This window comes from Euphorbia lathyris, chromosome 3 (genome assembly GCF_963576675.1).
Source record: "Euphorbia lathyris chromosome 3, ddEupLath1.1, whole genome shotgun sequence".
In the NCBI taxonomy this organism is placed as follows: Eukaryota; Viridiplantae; Streptophyta; class Magnoliopsida; order Malpighiales; family Euphorbiaceae; genus Euphorbia; species Euphorbia lathyris.
The window spans coordinates 19,318,219-19,341,160 of record NC_088912.1 but is presented as its reverse complement, the minus strand read 5'-3'; the positions used below and the strand labels follow the sequence as shown (position 1 = coordinate 19,341,160).

Here is a 22,942-nt window from a genome sequence, read left to right as displayed (position 1 = left end):
GACGTCTACCATCTCCCATTCTTGCGTTGAATGATTCTGATATGTTTGTCGTCATAATGTTATACCGATGTGTGCAGAAGTACGCACGTGTCCATTTCTCTCGACGAGCTTCCTCTAGATAGTCCGCTGCCCCCCGACTTATACTACGAAGTCTGGCGAATCTTTCCTGGAAATCAGAGGTCCGCCATGCTTTTACAACTTGCCAATACGCTATGTCTAACTTTTTCCCGCCCCCAAACTTAGCCTTCACATTCTGTTTCAAATGCTGAGCACAACTTCCATGTACCGCATTTGGATACACCATATTGACTGCATAATCAATGCTCTTGTTCCTATCTGATATTATGACGAGGTCTTCAACTTCACCAATACATTCTTTCAACCTGGTGAAGAAATAAGCCCATGATTCATTACATTCATTTGGCCCAATTCCGAATGCAAGAGGGTAAATTTGATTATTACCATCCTTTCCAACCGCAACATATAGTACCCCGCCATACTTAACCTTTAAGTGTGTTCCATCTACACATATAACGGGGTGAATATGTGCCTTAAAACCCCGGATTGAAGCACCAATGGCCATGAAGAAGAATTTGAAATTATCTTCATCGTCCGTTTCAATATGTGTCACCGTACCTGGATTAACAAATTTCAATGTCTCACAATAATCAGGTAACAACATGTACGATTCTTCAGGTGTACCACTCGTGCTATCTACCGCCCAACATCTTGCTCTCCAAGCTTGCATGTAAGATAGATTGATTGAAAATAATTTTTCAATCTCCCAAATGATGTGACTTGGACGGTACACCCGATTCTCCATGTCTAACTTCTCACTAAGTATGATACCTGCTACTCGTTTCCCCGCTTGCCTGTGATGTGGCAATAGTTGTCCACCCCTATCACAAGTGTGACTGTCCATACTGTCAATTCTCCGAAGTATGAACATATCTGAACCGAGTATGACTCCACCTCTAGCCCGCCACTTGCATGTGTCAACATGCTTACATCGAACCTCAAACAAGGACTTAGTTGATCTGTGCACCTTCCATTCGAACATATTATCAATTGAATATCTCCCAAGTGCATCTTGCAGTTCTCGTTTGCTTTTGAACATATCATGCGCCTTCAACCCATCACCCCCGGAAGATCCTGTACATTTGATCGGAATGTCTACATCCTCTGGTACTTGTGGAACAAAACGAAATGGATCCGTTCTACTTCTCATTCTTGCATCATCAGCAATCTCATGCAAACTTGGTTGAACATTATCAATCGATGGTTCTGAAACGGATCTTTGGCGATGATCGTTATCATATACGTGATCATCATTGTCAAATCCATTGTAGTCGTTATCGTATCCATGGTCATCGTTATCACATCCATTACCATATCCTTGATCCAATGTAATATCGTCTAGCCCAAGAGGAGATTGGGTATATGGATTCATGACATGTTTTGCCGGACCACGAGTCTCAATTTCTATGTTAGGCACACAATAACTTATTCTGGTTGCCTCTGCTTCAGCAACATTTTGTGGAGTGAATTCACCAATAGTTGGTCGTCTTACTTCTGCACCAATTGGTCGTTTTACTTCCGCAACGTTTTGACGCCTCACTTCAGCAACCATTGGTCGCCTTACTTCCGCAACACGGATTCGAGAAGTCATAGTCACATATAATGGCATCACATCGGGTTTATTCCATCTACAAAACTCAACGAAACCAACTATATCACTGTCATCCACAATTTGTGCTAATCGTCCAAAAAGTTTATTTGGACCGTATGTTGTGTGCATTGCCATTTGTATGTCAAAACAGGTTGCATCAACATTCAGGGAAGCGTGAATTCTATCTCTCAAAGTTTGGTAATCAGTTGGGGTTGAAAAATGGAGCACCTTAGATTGACCACCAACGTATATCATAGTGTCCATTGGCCCCTCTTTTTTCCATTCTCCATCCCACGAAACCATACACAGACAAATATTCGGGGTGGACATATTTCTGCATTACCATAAATACATAAGTAAATAATATTAGTATATTATTGTAACTAAACGAAGAAAGTTAACGAAATAAGTATTGGTATTCACACTTCAAACTATGAGATATGCCGATATATGTCGATGCAACTTGCATAAAGACACATATCGGCGCATATACGTCGATATGGCTCATATATCGACGTATATCGACGGAATATGAATAGCCGTTTTTCTAGAATGATCTGTTAAGCGGTGCCTTAAATGCATGTAATGATGACTTTGACTATCAGGCTAAGCATTAAATACGTCGATATATGCCGATACAAAAGAGATTTCGACACCTATCGGCACGTATCTGCAAAGTATTGTCGGTATGAATGTCGATACAGCTTATATATCGACATATATCGACGGAATATGAATAGACATTTTTCTGGAATACTCTATTAGTGAGCATTAAATGCAGGTAATGATTAATTTGACTTTCACTCTTCTTCGAATGTCACTCTTATTCGAATATCACTTTATAGTCTGTTGAGATTCCCCATGCATATTACAATTCCTTCATCTATAAATAGACTCATTACCTGTTCATACTTTATTATTCATTCTAGTAAACTCTTCAGTTCTCAAGTTTATCTGTAAACAATGGCAGCGTCACCACCGGGATCACCACAGTCGCCACCACCACCACCACCACCACCTCATCCTATGCCTGAGTTCGAAGAACTCATGGCTTCTTTCATCCTCTCCTTCCGTGATGGAGACACGGACGAAATCGTCAGGTTCATGAGGGGCATGGCACAAACCATGTCTTGGGCTGCAGAAGAGACCTCTGACCTTCTAGAGTCAGTCATGGCCCAAAACAGGCGGCTCAGGAGGACAGTAAGGCGCCTCAAGCGGGACTTGGCGAAGGCAAAAAAGGACTACGCTGAGGTGTTAATGGGTCCTGAGTACCAATAATTGTGTTTTTTTTTGTTTTTGTTTTGTTTTTTCGTTTTTTAATGTTTTATGTATTTCTTTCTTTCTTTTTAATATATATATAATATAAAAATTATCTTTATGTTTATGTTTTATGTGCTTTGTGTTTGAATTTTATGATTTAGAATGGAAAATCACACAGTCCTGTATGTCGATATGAATCTTGTATCGACATTCATATCGACATTATCGACATTCATATCGACAGTATCGACAATAATCGACACTGTCGCGAAAATCGCAAATTGAAGTTCCAAATCAAATGCATCTTCTTACATTGATGTCACTGATTTTAGGGTTTCGCACGAACAGTAATAGCATGAATAGACGACAACAACGATATACATTGGGTTTCAAAGAAACAAACCGATACATCAACAATGAATAGGACGAAGCTTTAAATATTGTAAATTCATGAAAAACTTACATGATTGTGTATAAAATCTTGAAGCACACACTATGGGTTGGATTGATTGTTAATCGTTAGCTGTAAATTGATCCCGTTCTTTAGAGAGAGAGAGAGAGACAGAGAGAGAGAGAGAGCGCGCGCGGGACGAAAAGAGAAAAATGGGGGGAAGACAACGTTATTAAAAGGTTAGAGATGAGGGTAAGGTTGGAAATTAGTTAATGAAATGTGTTAGTTTTGGTGAGATTTTGAAAGTGTGTTAGAAATGAAAACTAACCCCCAAAAAGGTGCTAGTTTTGTAATTGTCCCTTATTATTATTACATAAATAAACAAAATCCTAACCTAATATTCATTTACACGTGCCAATTATTCATCCCTATAATATTCTTACACACACACTTCTCCTACTTCTATACACGTGTCCCCATTCTCCACCGTTGATCTTCTAACTTGCTCCTCCACTCTCTCCGGCGGAGCATCTCCGGCACCGCCGCCACTCTGCACAAAAAACTGCGTGCCTCTACAAACAGGACATGTCACGTGCATTCTGAGCCAAGTTCCAATACAGTCCAAGTGGAACACGTGCTTACAGTAAGGAATCATTTTAACATTCTCTTTCTCTTCAAACTCTCCCAAGCAAATAGCACACTCCAATATCTGATACTTCGCTTCCCCACGGTAATAACTGTACACCGGCAGTGACCGGATAAGTTCCGGGTCAAGCCCTTTGTAACGTGAACAACCACCGGCGGAGGGTCTCACCGCCGGACGGCGGTTATTGGAGGTGATTAATGAATCGGGGGGAGGAGGGTCGGTTGAGAAGCGGCGGATGTAGATGGAAAAGAAGCCCATGAAGAAAAGAGCTGCTAAAAGGATAATAACGGTTAAGGCCATGGATGAGTCGAAAGGTTGGTCGGAGTTTAGGTGGTGGGACGGTGGTTGAGGTGGTGGTGTGGCGGAGTAGAGGCTTTGAAGCTGGGCATTGATGGGTCCAAACGACATGTCGTCGTTGTTGGAGGTTGCGGGGGGTGAAGTTGGAACAAGTGAGAATGGATGAGTATAAGTGTATGTATATATAAATAAGATTAATTCATTTAGGACTACGAGAGTCTTGTCTTAACCTGAAATTTTGAAATTATCGCATTTTTCGTTAATGAAATAACTCATTTACGGTTAATAAGTTTTAAAATGAGGAGACTAAAAGTAGAGATGGACTTAGTTAATAATAAAAGAATGGTGAAGTTCTTAATGATACGAAGAGTTACTGAGAGGTTGTTAACTATCTTTTCTTAAATTTTAACTTAACGGGGTGTGTGTGATAGGAATAAAAAACATGAGATAAGTTATTCCGTGTTTGTTTGGGAGATAGAATAGTGAGACGGATGAGGGATAAGCTTCTTATCCCTCAAATCCTATACCCAGGAGGGAGTGGTATAAAGAGGTGGGATAAGCTCATGCGATTTTAATAGGATTTAGTTTAAATAAGGTTAAAATAGTAAAATGTATTATTTTATCCTCATCCCTATCCCACGTACCAAACATTAAACAATAATTCCCGACTATCATATTTTTATCCTTATCCCTATCCCAACTTTTATCCTTATCCCTATCCCAATAGAATACCAAACGCTTCGTAAGAGTATTAGATATGTATAATCACTGTAAAAATTGATTCAATGTAAAATTTGAGTGTTTTACGGTGGTGATCACACTAGTCTAGGATTGTTAAGATTATGCCACATTAGTGGTTGTACTATGTGTAATGATACTAACAATCCCAAACCAATGTAGTCTAGAACCATAGTAGAAATTTTCGTATTATTTTTTTTTTATAATAGTGCTAATATTTTATTAAATAAAGATATTGAGAGTATAACATGAAAGCAGTAAAGTATAAAACCTCATATAAATATAAATTATGTCTAATACATATGATCATCTAAGGCAATAAAACAACTACAAAAAGAAGAAAAAACCATTAAAGATACGACTAGCATAAACATCAACATATAAATCATATATTTTTCGTAACTCCTAATGTGGAGAAGAGCAATTGTAGTCCAATTTTTAACATTATCACAATTCTAAATTTTCGAGATTTGAGTCATTTCTTTTGCAATTCCGTAAACTTAGTGATCTACGGATAAAATCTACGCTCTTGCTAAATCAGAAAAAGTTACAAATGAAAGGATTAAGAACAACAGATGTAGTTCAAACGAGTTATGAGATCCGGTAAAATATATGAAATCCAACTAAACTAAACTTAACAAAACAAAAAAATTAGGAAAGCAGAAATGTGGGAGGAGGAAGAAAGAAGACAAACTTTTTTCTTCCTCCTCAAAGGTTTAGGAGCAAACGGATCTACAAAGCTTCACCAGTTTCACCAATCTCTGTTATAGATCTTAAAACTTTGAGAAAAAGATGAGCAATTTCGGATCTCTAATGCGCAAAAATGAAGAAAAAAAGACAATCGGCGGAGAAATGTGGGTGAAAGAAAGTGGATGGGAACTAGGAGAGAAACAACAAGAAGGAAAGAAAGGGGGGCGACAGAGGATGCTAATAAGAAGAAAACCTAAAGAAGACCGTCTTAAGGGCGCACCAAATGATGCTAATATATTTTTAGTTTTTCGTTACTTATTTCATTTGTGTTTGAAACATACATTTTTAATAATACGAAAACAGTTTTTTTTATATATATATATTTTAATACGGCTATAGAAGAACTTCTACTATACATTAGTATGAGTGTACTATATTAATAAAAAAGACAAATATCAATTAATGAAAGATTATTGATGTTGAGAAATAAATATATACAAGTGATATTATTTGATTAAACGAGTGTATTGTATTGAGAGTGTAGTTGAATTTCTCCTTGTTATAGAAAATTGTAAATTTTTCACATATATATCAGTTTTTTTTAAAGACATTTTTAACAGTTAAATCTATAATTTTGAAGACAGATAAAATAAGTACTGAAAAAGACATTTATCTAATTAATTTGATATTTATGAAGAATTAAAGGTACTAAAATAAAATATTAGAGGTTAAATTAATAAAAAAATAAAGAAATAACATGAGATACTTAAAATATGTTTCTTTCCCCAATATATAGTAATGATGTTTGGCCGTATATGGTGATATTTGACGGTGATGCAACACCAGAATAAATATAGTGGATTATTAATTAATGAAATTAATAAAAAGAATATCAGAATAAATGATTTTAAAACTCAAAGACATTTTGTTTAGATGTAGATATTGTATGTTAAACAAGATATAAAGAGGTACTTTTGAGTTTATAAAAAACAATATTATCTTATATTTTTCATGAATTTTGCACGTAGCTAACCCAACATTATGCAAATTCTTATCTTTCCAAGTAAAGAATAATGGCTAAACCCACAATTAAATACTTAAAGGCTCGTTTGGTTCACGAAATCGAGGGGAATAGAATAACTATTTGATGCAGAGCATCTCCTTTGTGGATTGAATCCGGACGAGGGAAGTCGGAAGAGGAAAACAAGCACAGACAATCAAGCGGGTAAAGGGGGACCAAAACAGTCCCACGCGGTAAGTCAGTAGCTAACCCACGCTCCGAGTGGGAATCCCACGCTCCGCGTGGAGTATGAGTGGATCCGGGCTAGTGACATTTTTATTGGGTCAGCAGCTAACTCACGCTCCGAGTGAAAATCTCATGCTCCGAGTGGACTCACTTAAAAACCCTTGTGAATCAGCTTTACTCCTCCTCCTTATTACAACTCTGTCACTCCTTAATTGGGTAAAGGTGCAAAAATACCCCTAACGTCTAAAATGGTGCAATTTTACCCCTAACGTTGGAAGCCAATGGCAATTTTACCCCTAACGTTGATAAACTGGGTCAATTTGAGAAATAATTCATTAAACTGTCTTCTCGGTCATTAATCTTGTTATCTACACTTCATACGTGTGTCATTTTATCAGTAATAAATCACAAACATTAGTTGGGATGTGAAAAAAATAAAAAAAATAAAAAAATATACTGTCTTTTTGTACGGATTAGATAAAAAGTTCAAAAAATCCACCGGATTTATAAATATTAATCTCAAATTCTATTATTAAATTATAAAAAACATGAAATCCTTTTTTTAGAACGAATTATTATGCAATTGGTGCCGAATAATGAACAAAAATATACGTGTTTTATAATAGTATCTAAAATTGACCCAATTTATCAACGTTAGGGGTAAAATTGCTCTTGGCTTCCAACGTTAGGGGTAAAATTGCATCATTTTAGACGTTAAGGGTAAAATTGCTCCTGGCCCAAAACGTTAGAGGTATTTTTGCACCTTAATCCCTCCTTAATTATAACCATGTCACTCCATATTTCATGCTTTAAGTATAAAATTAAAAGTTTAGAGTAAGTTTTGAATGAAGTTAAAGTAGAGGGACCAAAAAGGATATTTCCCTTTATTGGAAATATCAATTCACACTTTTCAACCTTCTTTTTTCGGATAACTAAAACCCACAAAAATCAGAATTTAAAATTGGCATTCATCTCCATCCTCCCCATCTCCTTCATTCAAACACCAAAACTCACCTAGTTTCAATCATACCTTGATATCTAGAGATTGAACCGTCGGATCGTGCTCATTTTTTTACAGCAGGTTCTAGACATCCTAATACACATTGGGACGGTGTGATTTTGATTTGGAGATTTTTATCATAGGATTCGTCCTAGGCAGAATCATAGTGAAGATGTGGTGTTTTTAGTGTTTTTCTCAACCCAGCCTCGATAATGTGTACCCTCATACAAACTCAACTCATTCTGATAAAATGCACTCAAGCCATCTTTAAACCTTTCACATTTGACTTCTTCATTAGGAAACCACTGACTTGCATAACGATATAAATCATCGAACTTGTCCACATACTCTTTCACAATCATAGTTCCTTGCTTCAAATTAAAGAACTCATTCCTCTTTGCTTTCTGAAATGATTCAGTCAGATATTTTTTCATGAATTCACGTTTGAAAATTTCCCAATTCAAACCTTCAGGATATAAACCCTTAATTCGAGTTAACGACGTGTCTGCTGGTCCATGTAACAAACCAAACACTGTCTTCACTTTTTCTTCATCCCCTAACTGCATAGTGCTAAAGGCTTTTTCAGTAGCCTTCATCCAGTTATCAGCTTCCTCAGACTCAATTGTACCTCTGAAATCAAAAGCCCCACAATTTTTTAGCATCCTCAATCAGTTCACTCGGCCTTGACGTGCCTCGCGTGTTTCCATCATAGCCACTAAAGCATTAACCAAAGTTTGGGGTTCAAGTTGTAAAATTTGTGCAACTGGAGGCATTGCAGCTCGTGCAGCAACATGTGGTACATGATGTTCAGGTTGAGGGGGTATTGGTGGAGGATCGACATGTCGGGGTTGTGGTTGTCGTGGTTGCCTTGGAGGTTGGGTAACAAGTGGAGCTCTAGCGTTAGAGGCTTCACTATCATCTGTGCTCTCAGGACCCCATCCCAACTCTATAATTCCTTCATTTCTACCTCAACCTCTACCCATATTAAGAGGCGGGCGGCCACGTGGTCGTCTTGGATGCATCTATATGATAAACACACTATTAACATTATATTTTAATACATGGTATGCATGAATACTATGTGCACAACCTATTAATACCTTCCATCAAGTTATACTTATATTAATACTTTACTTATATATACCTCTTCCTATATATATTTAGTTGTTTAAAATCTCAATTATATAAAATGAATAAATTTGTAATTAATCATTTAATCAAATCAACAGTAATTCGATAAATACTTCATAAGTCGTATCTCAATAAATATTTCACAAACCGTATCCATCCGAGAGATAATCCCCATATGTATCAATCCCACAATATAATAGAATAGAGATATCTCATGATTTGCCTATCCCGCATGGTCTTACTCAACACTTCTTTGCCATACCCGATATGTCTTTCAACTGTGTACACATGCCGTATTTCTCACTAAATACAGACTTTAATTAAAGCCACCTATCCGGATTACTCTTGATGGATACTAAAACATTATAATTTCATAATATAACTTAAAATCAGAAATATATCATAAATCAACATCATAAAGTTTCCAAGTACTTTTCTCAATCAATTTCCAAAATATTCAATCATAAACCGTAATTGTACTAAAATCATCACCAATAAATAATTTAAAAATATACATATCAATATTAACTTCAATTTCTTAAGAATAACACATAAATCATCATATATAGACTTTATTTCAATAAACCATAATTTCATCAAAATTAATATTTTAACAACCTTTAATTAAAACTCAAATTTACTTTGAGAAATAAATTTATAGAAAACCACTCATTTACTCTTCAAAATATCAAATCTTACACAAATATTAATCAAATATACTAAGTTCATCAAAACCAAACTCAAATCATGTATACATAAACATATATTATAGGTTGAAATTGACATGCAAATACATATATAATTACTTGAACTTAACTTTAAGCTCATGTTAAAAACTAATCCATAGAAACTCCAATTAATCAAATGCATGTCAAAAATCACGACAAAAATTCAATTTTCCGAAAAATATAGAGTTATATATACATAAAAACTCAAAAGGGCAGTTGATAATTACTTACATTAGCCATAATTGAGAGAAAAACACTAAAAACACCACATCTTCACTATGATTCCGCCTAGGACGAATCCTATGATAAAAATCTCCAAATCCAAATCACACCCACCATAATGTGTATTAGGATGTCTAGAACCTGCTGTAAAAAAATGAGCCCGGTCCGACGGTTCAATCTCTAGATATCAAGGTATAATTGAAACTAGGTGAGTTTTGGTGTTTGAATGAAGGAGATGAGGAGGATGGAGATGAATGCCAATTTTAAATTCTGATTTTTGTGGGTTTTAGTTATCCGAGAAAAGAAGGTTGAAAAGTGTGAATTGGTATTTCCAATAAAGGAAAATATCCTTTTTGGTCCCTCTACTTTAACTTCTTTCAAAACTTACTCTAAACTTTTAATTTTACACTTAAAGCATGAAATTAACCTCCAAACTATATCCATAATATTCAATTAATTCACTAATCAATAAATAACTATAATATAACCTAATATTTGGGTATAATAACTAAAATAAGGACACAGATATGACATGCCACCCTTTTACCCTTGCCTCTAGGGATGCACATGGTCGGTTAACCAATTATTCGGTCGGTTAACCTTTTATTTCTGTTTTTACCCATTAATAAATAAACATTGAAATAATAAATGAAATAAGCAATCAACATGATGAATAAAAGATAAAAAAAACGGCTAGAATTTGCATGATGAAGGCAACTAGTTACAAGACAGATAGAAAAAACGAGAACAAAAATGCTTGACAATAGAATACTGCAGAATCTAATTTAAAACACAGCATGAAAAAAGCTAAAATGTCCAAGATGCTGAGTCTGAGGTTCAAGTTTTTACTATTGACAAGCTAACTGGTAGTGTTTATCTAACTCAACATTTTCCAATCCATCATCATCACCTCTCTTTCTCTCTCTCTCTCTCTCTCCATAATAAAAAGATTTAACGGAGGGAAATGTAGAATATATGATAATAAGGACAAAAGTAGAATTGAATAAAATAGTGTGATTTATAATGAAAACTTGAAAAATTAATGGAGTTTTTTGGTGAATTAGAAAGGTGAAAAAAAGAGATTAAACTAAGAGAAATCTTCCATAGTAAAGTGACATAAATTTGTGAAACCGGAGGTGAAAAAAGATTTGAGGAATTAATAGAATTTAATAAATGATTATATTCAATACTTTTTGAAACCAAAATTAATTATTATATTCAATTGTTGTCATTTCTATATATCATTTTCTTTTAATGGAAACTACACAACATTTTTTAATAGAGACTCATAATTTAAATTATGAGGGCATTATATAAATTTATTTAGGTAAATATGAAACTTTAATGTTTATCTTCAGAGTTGCCTTTGAATGGACGTTTCAACAATCAAATTTGCATATCATTAAATTGTATTTTAGCCATTTTTCCTACTAAAGTATATTAGAAAAATCTTAAACATTTTTGGTGTATACAACTCTAAAATAATCAAGTTTTTACATAATTTATTAGCAACAAATTAAACAACAGTGACACAAGCCTTCTTTGGAGACTTAGTTCCAAATTACAATACATTTCCAAATACAGTGACATTAGAAATCCTAAACTAATTGAATGATTAAACAACAGTAATCAAGCCTTCTTTGGAGACTTAGCCGCCTTAGCAGGAGACTTTGGCTCCTGGGTAGATTTCTCGGTCTTCTGGGGGCAAAAGAACCAGTTGGATGATTAACTCTCAACACTCTCAAAGGAATAAAGATCCGAAGGAGGATCAATGTCATGAAAAAGCGAAATGACTAAAAATGGTAACTCAAATCAATGGGCGAAAGGGAAAGCCTAGAGCAGCATATGAACCCAACTACCTGAGATCCAATTGAAAATACTAAATAAAATCAATAGAAGATCCTTCTTTTTTAAACCAAAATTAATTATTATATTCAATTGTTGTCATTTCTACATATCATTTTCTTTTAATGGAAACTATACAACATTTTTTAATAGAGACTCATAATTTAAATTACGAGGGCATTATATAAATTTATTTAGGTAAATATGAAACTTTAATGTTTATCTTCAGAGTTGCCTTTGAATGGACGTTTCAACAGTCAAATTTGCATATCATTAAATTTTATTTTACCCATGTTTCCAACTAAAGTATATTAGTAAAAGCTTAAACATTCTTGGTGTATACAACTAAAAAATAATCAAGTTTTTACATAATTTATTAGCAACAAATTAAACAATAGTGACACAAGCCTTCATAGGAGACTTAGTTCCAAATTACAATAAATTTCAAAATACAGTGACATAAGAAATCCTAAACGAATTGAATGATTAAACAACAGTAACCAAGCCTTCTTTGGAGACTTAGCCGCCTTAGCAGGAGACTTGGGGCTCCTGGGTAGATTTTTCGGTCTTCTGGGGCAAAAGAACCAGTTGGATGATTAACTCTCAACACTCTCAAAGGAATAAAGATCTGAAGGCCGATCAATGTCACGAAAAAGCGGAATGACTAAAAATGGTAACTCAAATCTATGGGCGAAAGGGAAAGCCTAAAGCAGCATATGAACCCAAGTACCTGAGATCCAATTGAAAATACTAAATAAAATCAATAGAAGAGCCTTCTTTTTTAAACCAAAATTAATTATTATATTCAATTGTTATCATTTCTACATATCATTTTCTTTTAATGGAAACTATACAACATTTTTTAATAGGGACTCATAATTTAAATTACGAGGGCATTATATAAATTTATATAGGTAAATATGAAACTTTAATGTTTATCTTCAGAGTTGCCTTTGAATGGACGTTTCAACAGTCAAATTTGCATATCATTAAATTGTATTTTACCCATGTTTCCTACTAAAGTATATTAGTAAAAGCTTAAACATTCTTGGTGTATACAACTCTAAAATAATCAAGTTTTTACATAATTTATTAGCAACAAATTAAACAATAGTGACACAAGCCTTCTTTGGAGACTTAGTTCCAAATTATAATAAATTTCCAAATAAAGTGACATTAGAAATCCTAAACTAATTGAATGATTAAACAACAGTAATCAAGCCTTCTTTGGAGACTTAGCCGACTTAGCAGGAGACTTGGGCTCCTGGGTAGATTTCTCAGTCTTCTGGGGCAAACGAACCAGTTGAATGATTAACTCTCAACACTCTCAAAGGAATAAAGAACCGAAGGCGGATCAATGTCATGAAAAAGCGGAATGACTAAAAATGGTAACTCAAATCTATGGGCGAAAGGGAAAGCCTAAAGCAGCATATGAACCCAAGTACCTGAGATCCAATTGAAAATACTAAATAAAATCAATAGAAGAGCCTTCTTTTTTCAACCAAAATTAATTATTATACTAAATTGTTGCCATTTCTACATATCATTTTCTTTTAATGGAAACTATACAACATTTTTTAGTAGAGACTCATAATTTAAATTACGAGGGTATTATATAAATTTATTTAGGTAAATATGAAACTTTAATGTGTATCTTCAGAGTTGGCTTTGAATGGACGTTTCAACAGTCAAATTTGCATATCATTAAATTGTATTTTACCCATGTTTCCTACTAAAGTATATTAGTAAAAACTTAAACATTCTTGGCGTATACAACTCTAAAATAATCAAGTTTTTACATAATTTAAAGTTTTTACATAATTTATTAGCTACAAATTAAACAATAGTGATACAAGCCTTCTTTGGAGACTTAGTTCCAAATTACAATAAATTTCCAAATACAGTGACATTAGAAATCCTAAACTAATTGAATGATTAAACAACAGTAATCAAGCCTTCTTTGGAGACATAGCCGCCTTAGCAGGAGACTTGGGCTCCTGGGTAGATCTCTCGGTCTTCTGGGGCAAAAGAACCAGTTGAATGATTAACTCTCAACACTCTCAAAGGAATAAAGATCCGAAGGCGGATCAATGTCATGAAAAATCGGAATGACTAAAAATGTTAACTCAAATCTATGTGCGAAAGGGAAAGCCTAAAGCAGCATATGAACCCAAGTACCCGTGATCCAATTGAAAATACTAAATAAAATCAATAGAAGAGCCTTCTTTTTTAAACCAAAATTAATTATTATATTCAATTGTTGTCATTTCTACATATCATTTTCTTTCAATGGAAACTATACAATATTTTTTAATAAATACTCATAATTTAAATTACGAAGGCATTATATAAATTTATATAGGTAAATATGAAACTTTAATGTTTATCTTCAGAGTTGCCTTTGAATGGACGTTTCAACAGTCAAATTTGCATATCATTAAATTGTATTTTACCCATGTTTCCTACTAAAGTATATTAGTAAAAGCTTAAACATTCTTGGTGTATACTGGTGGTCCCTAGTAATTAGTTCCAAGGGGGGGTTAGGAACTAATGTAACTTTTTTCGCTTTTAATTATGCTGACTTAATGTTATTTTAAGAGTTTGATAGCTCAGCGTGTTGGTCAGCACGGTCGATTGATTAGTCAGACAGTTTTTGTACTTATGCTGACTAAGACTGCTTGACCTGAGAGTTGGGAATTGACACTTGAAAGGTCAGCTTCCAACTCAGCACTCAGATTTACTCAGTTTCAGTTTGAACAATTTATAAGCTGAGTAAATTTCACAAGCAACACATGCACACACACACACACACACACACACACACACACACATATATATATATATATATATATATATATATTGAGAGAAAGAGTTTAGAAGTTACTTAGCACGACTTATCCTGGTTCGGCCTCTCTGCCTACGTCCAGTCCCCAGTTCCTCCTGAGATTTTCAATCCAATACTGAGCTCTTTCAAGTTAGAGCACAAACCCTTTACAAGGCAGTGAGTATGCAAGAGTACGTCCTCTATTCGTCTACTCAGCTCCTACTAAGTACTACAACCCAGCACTTAGATTTTTCTACCACTGAATACTTACAACCAAGTACTCAGCTCAACACTCTCAATATTCCTATTGATTACACACTTGTTATTTTTCAAGTAAAGAACACCTTAGATGATTACAAAACAATCAATCTAGCATTTACACAGAGAATAGAAATGTTGGTGTAAGATCTTTTTGTATTTGAGTGCTTTCAAGATTTTCTCTCTTGTATTTTTCTTTTTATACTTCGGCAAATGATCCAAGGTTCTTGATTGTCCTTTTATAGATGAAAATCTCATCCTGGATCATTTTGAATTGGTTTAGCCGTTGTGTCCAAAACGGCTCTTTTAGGGAACATCTTCAGGGCAGCTTGAGACTGTTCCGCCATTCCCTTCCTCTGTTTTCTTCAGGCGTCAGGTTTTGTCTTCTTGCATCAGACTTGTCTTTTTGTGCCAGTTGTCTTTTACCAATAATCCATTTGACCCATGTTTCTTGGAATTAGTCTTCCGTGTATTTTCGAGGCTTCAATTATTGGTGCAGAAGATTGGCAGACTTTGTCCTTTAGTGAACGGATCCTTCGTGCTGTCCTGACTGTCACTCAACTTTATTCGTTATCTTCGAATGTTCAACTTCCATGCTGAGTTCCTTCTTAGTCAGCTCCGTTCTGTTTATTCAATTCTGAAGGAGTCTTCTAATTTAGTCAGCTTCGTTCTGGCAGCTTTGAAGAAGACTTCTGAGACTGAGTTCCACTCTACTCATCTTCTATTCTTTCATGCTGAGTTCCATTTCACTCAGCTTGGCTTAAGCTGACTTGTGTCCTGTTTAACTTTATATATATTTTTGCACTCAATATTGAACAAACACATTAGTACAATTAAATTAAAGCATTTAAATTTAATTGCCTCTTAATCATGGATGATTTTGTCAAATCAAAATCTTGTGGAAAGGTGTTTCAACAAACTCCCCCATTTTGATGTTGGCAAAATACATAATTATGGAACTCAGTTATAAGTTACTCCATGATTGGTTTATTTTTGAAATTACTCCCTCGTGAGGGTTGCACATACTGTCTTAACTTAATTCTAAACCTTCCAAGATTTAATTGAATTATCCTTAAGACATTTGTGTATACTGACTTAGTTTAATATTAGATTCTTCAAGATCTGAGCTAATTGGATTTAAGTCAGCTTTCAAAAATATTAGAAGTATGTTGTTACTCAGTTTATTACCTAAGTATTTTAGTGTTAATGTATACTGAGTATGTTTTACTTCTTAATTTGTTTGTTCAATTTTTATCGACCAGATTGAGGAAATAGTACTTGACATAGATTAAAAGAACAAAAAACACATGAGCATAAGAGGAAGGAAGGATTCTATGCTAAAACATTGACTAGACTATATCTAATTCTAAGCATCTCAAACTACTCCTTTGCCTTTATCTTTACTTCCTGAGGCATCACCTACAAACTGAGTTCCTTCTTGGCTTGTCTCCCCCGTTTTGCCATCATCGGGTTTATAAAGGAAGGTATCGTTGCGAGCATGAGTGGAGAGGTGATTTGAGTAACGCTGGAGCCTCTTAGTGCTTTCTCGCAAGCCATCAATTATAGGAACACTGTCATCTTGGACATGGCGAGGAACCCGGAGAGAGCTGCTAATCATGCTGAGTAGGCATTCATGGGATTTGCTAAGCCAGGTGAGCGCGCTGGTGAGCTGACCAAAAGATTGGTGGTACATTTTTAGCAAGGCAGAGTCATAAAACATGCGCTGAGCATTGTTGATGCGCATTGCCTTCATAATTGCTTGGGAAAAGCTCAAGAGTTGACTGTTTGATACTGGATCAACATCCATTTGTGCTTTGTTGATGTTGAGTAAACTTACTGCTTCACTCAGTTGGTCAATTGTGCACTGGGAGGAGGAGGAGACTAATTCACGTGTACTGGTCAGTTCGGCAGTTAGCTTGGCAAAGTAGTCTTGTAACTCAGCAGAGGTAGCATACTCAGGATTGCTAGTTGCACTTGTTTTGGACAGTTCTGCAGTTAACTTAGCAAAATGGCCTTGAAGCTTAGTAGAAGTTGCATACCCTAGATTAACTTCTGATGGTTGTTGGATTTTGCCTTCAAGCGAGTTCAGATGGTTCACCATTGTGAGTACCACTTCAGTCAGCTTTGCTATTTGGTCTTGGCTTGGTTGCTGAGTTTGAACAGTGGTTATAATACTTACCAGATCCTTGAGTCCTCTTAGTTCATTGAGAAGCCGAGTGATGCCAGATAGGTGGGAGGACTCAGCATGAGACGATCTAGTAGCATCAGCTTGAGAAGGGTTCAAATCTTGAAGCAAGGACTGAGCCGAGGCAATGATTCGACGGCCTGACTCAGTAGCATTCAAGTATTGGAATTTGTTAGCATTTGTCTCAGAGGCTGGAATTGAGCTTGATGGTGGAGGAGTTGGCTCTTTGCCAGATTGACCACCTTGATTGGTGACTGGACTTTGATGCAGATTATCTTCAGGAGCTGAGTTGTCAACATGCTGAGTTGGAGGTGGAGTTTGGTTAGTCATGTTGACCTGCTCATCCTGAGTGGGTGAAGTTGAAGCAGGATTTGTTCCATCTTGAGCAGTTTTTGGATTCTCCGGAGTCTTGGCTTGTTCCTCAATATGAGTAACAGAGGCTTGGTTTTGCACAAGATCCTTTGGAGGAGACTCAGGCTCAACATCATGAGAGAAATATTTGAACTGAATTTTGGACATTTCAGCATCAATATCTTGAGGAGGAGAGTTTGCAAGGAGATCAATAACTTGAGTTTTATGGGCTTTCTTCTTAAGCCGCTTGAACCGTTGTTCCTTGGGAGGAGAATGGTCAGCATCAATGTTCTCCTCATCAGTATCAACTGTCTCTTCTACCATAGTTGGATTCTCATGTTGCTCAATATGATCCTCAATAGCAACTTCCTCAACTCTTTGCTCAGCATCACCCTGAGGTTGCTCAACATCAGCAGCTTCAGTGTGGACTTCTTCCTCAACATGAGTTTCTTTCTCAGCTTCCCTTTCTTCTTCAACATTTACTTTCTCAGCTTGTTGCTCAGTTTCTTTCTCAGCTTCCTTTTCTAGGTCAGTTCCATGACCTTTGGAAGATACAACCCAATCTAGGGGATCAGCTTCAACTGTCTTTAAGGTATTAACCTTCTTCCTTTTCATTAAGGGGGATTCTGGAGTTCCCTCTTCTTCATCCTCAGGCTCTTCTGGCCTCTTTCTCTTCTCTGCCGACTCAGCTTTCTCCTTAGCCTTGTCAGCTTTAACTTTTTCTTGAGACACTAGTCTCACTTTCTTTGGGACAGCATTGATGTCTTTGGAGCAAGTTTCAATAGCCTTTCTCTTCTTCTTCTTCTTCTTTTCCTTAGGAGACTCAGCAGGAGCCTCCACTTCTTTCTCAGGCTCATTTTCAGGCTCAACTTCTAGCTCAGCTTCATCATTTTCCTCAGCATCTACAACTTCTTCATATCCTTTCAACAGTTGATTGTATAATAATCCAACCAGTATAGCTGCTGTGATCTCACTTCCCAAAGTGTCAGTTTCATTTATGGTCTCAATCTGCTTATCCTCTAGAATTTTTGTGATTAGAGAGCCCAATCGAAGTTTCTTACCTCCTTGTTGAAGAGCTCCAACTAGAAAGACTGGAAGGTTGAGAGGAGTGTAGGTCAGCATATGCCATATGAAGCACTGCTCAAAGTTGGAAGCGGATGAAGCTGAGTTGAGTTTGGGGAATATGAAGTTGGTCAGTATGTAGTGTGCCATCTTCTGGTCTTGCCCCATACACGTGCTGGGTATTTCTCCCTTGTGATCTTTGGGTTTGCAGAACCCCTTGATCTTGTCAAGCTTTTCCTTTGGTACCTTTTCTTTTGTTGTCCTAAATTCTATTCCTTCGTCTGGTAAATTTAGCAACGTAGCTAGATAGGCAGGGGTTATGGTGATTTTCTGACCTTTGACTGTAGTCTCCAGATAGTCAGCATCCTCTTCATCAACGAACATGTTGGAATAAAATTCTCTGACCAGCCTGGGGTAAGTTTTTCCGACGAGTGAGAAGAGACCGGTCCATTTGTTCTTCTCGATCCAGTCACATAATGGTTTCTCAGAAGTGACGAATCCTAGAGAGAACCATCTGCATTTTAGAACCTCCAAGTTGTTGACCTTTTTATGGACCTTGATCATATTCCTTTCTATTTGCTTCGAAGAACCAACGGGGTCAGCTTGAGTAGGTTTGCCAGAGGTTTGGCCAAGCTGAGTGGTGATGTTAGGGATTTCGTTTTTACCGGAAGCCATTGTTACAGATGAAAGTTTTTGAGGTTTAGGGAGAGAGAAGGGTTCGATTACAGAAGATCGTAAGCGTAAAGAGTAATGAGGGGGATCCTTCCACTACTTATAGAGTTTTGAGTCATTAATGAACTAGCCGTTTTCATCTTGGGACTTTAATCGACAAAGATTCTACCATTTATGACAGGTTCGGTGCATGGGTATTCATTATTACTTGCGTTTTCCTAGGTATGATTTTTTTCACGTGTCATTGTTTATCGGTGCAAGTGGGCATTTACTCAGTTTGCCAGAATATGAGTCGTTTATGATACTGAGTATTTAATTTTATGTAGATGGATTTCCTATCTCTTAGTAACTCAACATACGTTAATCACACAGCATGTACATCTACTCAGCATAAGGTGATTACTCAATATGTCTATCTACTCAGCACAGAATATTTACTCAACATTTGTATCTACTCAGCATAGACTATTAAGCTCAATTGTGCAGTAGTTACTAGATTGATATCAGTTAGCATGACAATCACTCAACATTTATTCAAATACTTAGAATTATTGAAGAGAATTAGACATACCGATAGCTTCCCTTAGTATGTTAAATTGCTCACGAGCCAAAGGCTTGGTGAAGATATCTGCAAGCTATTCATTTGTTGGCACATAGGTCAGCTTGATCTCACCTTTTAGTACGTGATCTCTGATGAAGTGATGCCTTATGCTGACATGCTTCATCCTGTTGTGTTGGATAGGATTCTTGGATAGATCAATGGCACTTTTGTTGTCACATTTGATCTCTATTGTTCCAGTTCTTACTCCATAATCCTCAAGCTGTTGCTTTATCCATAGGACTTGAGCTACACAGCTTCTAGCAGCAACGTACTCAGCTTCAGTTGTAGATAGAGCAACTGATGACTGCTTCTTGCTGAACCAGGATACTAGACAGCTTCCAAGGAAATGGCATCCTTCTGAAGTACTCTTACGTTCTAGCTTATCCCGTCCATAGTCAGCATCAGTGTATCCTATGAGTGTGAAGTCATTTGAGGCTGGATACCACAAGCCTGCATCAACTGAGCTCTGCAAATATCTAAAAATTCTTTTTACAGCAGTTAAGTGAGATTCCCTTGGGTCAGCTTGATATCTTGCACAATAACATACTGAGTACTGTATATCAGCTCTACTAGCAGTGAGATAAAGTAAGGATCCTATCATACCTCGATAAAGTTTACTATCTATTGACTTATTTTTCTCATCTTTGCATAAGACAGTATCAGTACCCATAGGGGTTGATATGGGCTTACAATCTTCCATATCAAATTTCTTTAACATCTCCTTGGTGTACTTGGACTGACTAATGAAGATGCCGTTCTTACCTTGCTTGATCTGAAGTCCAAGGAAGAAGCTGAGTTCTCCTATCATAGACATTTCGAACTCAGTCTGTATCTGTTTGCCAAACTCTTGACACAAGGATTCGTCAGTAGCACCAAATATTATGCCATCTACATAGATTTGTGCAAGTAGGGTATGTTTACCCTTTTTCTTAATGAATAAGGTTGTGTCAGCTTTTCCTCTGACATAATTCCTGGTCAGCAGGAAGTTGGTCAACCTTTCATACCAAGCTCTTGGAGCTTGTTTCAGGCCATATAAGGCCTTCTTGAGTTTATAAACATGGTTTGGAAATTTTGGATCTTCAAAACCGGGAGGTTGATTAACATATACCTCTTCGTTTATAAAACCATTAAGAAATGCACTTTTAACATCCATTTGATACAATTTAAAGTTCATGAAATTAGCATATGCACACAATATACGTATAGCTGAGTCATCAGCACAAGAACTGACCAAAGGTAAAATCAAAACTGAAATTACCTTTGCTGACCAATCTGTTCCAGCAGAGATTGTAGAAACACCTGTTCCAAACAGCTCAACATTACCCAAGGAGATAAAAATTCCAAGAGAACATTCAGAAAAGTCCATTCTTGATGATGCAAATAACAAGGTAATGACTAGAGATCAGCTTAGGAAGTTCCTTAGCAACGTTGCTTTCGTATCAGTTCATGAACCAAAGAACTTTGCTGATGCTGAGCATGATGAGTATTGGATCAATGCCATGCAACAGGAGCTTGACCAATTCACGAGAAATGAGGTATGGGATTTAGTACCTAAACCTAGGAATCAAAAATCCATAGGAACTAAGTGGGTTTTTAGAAACAAACTAGATGAGCATGGAAATGTAATAAGGAACAAAGCTCGACTTGTAGCCCAAGGCTATAGTCAGCAAGAGGGCATTGATTATGGTGAAACCTTTGCACCAGTTGCTAGGTTAGAAGCTATACGTATATTGTGTGCATATGCTAGTTTCATGAACTTCAAATTGTATCAGATGGATGTTAAAAGTGCATTTTTTAATGGTTTTATAAACGAAGAGGTATATGTTAATCAACCTCCCGGTTTTGAAGATCCAAAATTTCCAAACCACGTTTATAAACTCAAGAAGGCCTTATATGGCCTGAAGCAAGCTCCAAGAGCTTGGTATGAAAGGTTGACCAACTTCCTACTGACCAGGAATTATGTCAGAGGAAAAGCTGACACAACCTTGTTCATAAAGAAAAAGGGTAAACATACCCTACTTGCACAAATCTATGTAGATGACATAATATTTGGTGCTACTGACGAATCATTGTGTCAAGAGTTTAGCAAACAGATGCAGACTGAGTTCGAAATGTCTATGATGGGAGAACTCAGCTTCTTCCTTGGACTTCAGATCAAGCAAGGTAAGAATGGCATATTCATTAGTCAGTCCAAGTACACCAAAGAGATGTTAAAGAAATTTGATATGGAAGAGTGTAAGCCCATATCAACCCCTATGGGTACTGATAATGTCCTATGCAAAGATGAGAAAAGTAAGTCAATAGATAGTAAACTTTATCGAGGTATGATAGGCTCCTTACTCTATCTCACTGCTAGTAAACCTGATATACAGTACTCAGTATGTTATTGTGCAAGATATCAAGCTGACCCAAGGGAATCTCACTTAATTGCTGTGAAAAGAATTTTTAGATATTTGCAGAGCTCAGTTCATGCAGGTTTGTGGTATCCAGCCTCAAATGACTTCACACTCATAGGATACACTAATGCTGACTATGGACGGGATAAGCTAGAACGTAAGAGTACTTCAGGAGGATGCCATTTCCTTGGAAGCTGTCCAGTATCTTGGTTCAGCAAGAAACAGTCATCAGTTGCTCTATCTACAACTGAAGCTGAGTACGTTGCTGCTGGAAGCTGTGTAGCTCAAGTCCTATGGATAAAGCAACAGCTTGAGGATTATGGAGTAAGAACTGAAACAATAGAGATCAAATGTGACAACAAAAGTGCCATTGATCTATCCAAGAATCCTATCCAACACAGCAGGATGAAGCATGTCAGCATAAGGCATCATTTCATCAGAGATCATGTACTAAAAGGTGAGATCAAGCTGACCTATGTGCCAACAAATGAACAGCTTGCAGATATCTTCACCAAGCCCTTGGCTCGTGAGCAATTTAACATACTAAGGGAAGCTATCGGTATGTCTAATCCTCTTCAATAATTCTAAATATTTGAATAAATGCTGAGTGATTGTCATGCTGACTGATATCAATCTAGTAACTACTGCACATTGAGCTTAATAGTCTATGCTGAGTAGATATAAATGTTGAGTAAATACGCTGTGCTGAGTAGATAGACATATTGAGTAA

General features: G+C 36.3%; 1 protein-coding gene across 1 annotated transcript; it reads right to left on the bottom strand.

The window, feature by feature from the left end:
* Nucleotides 1-3,630: 3,630 nt before the first annotated feature.
* On the bottom strand, nt 3,631-4,429 carry LOC136224222 (RING-H2 finger protein ATL57). The gene has a single exon (XM_066012493.1). It carries the CDS (start codon nt 4,372-4,374, stop codon nt 3,760-3,762), a length of 615 nt encoding a protein of 204 aa, XP_065868565.1. The 5' UTR covers nt 4,375-4,429; the 3' UTR covers nt 3,631-3,759.
* Nucleotides 4,430-22,942: the final 18,513 nt, after the last annotated feature.

Bases quoted from the DNA above. Each gene is read 5' to 3' on its own strand.
- LOC136224222 (XM_066012493.1), bottom strand. From the start codon at position 4,374: ATGTCGTTTGGACCCATCAATGCCCAGCTTCAAAGCCTCTACTCCGCC.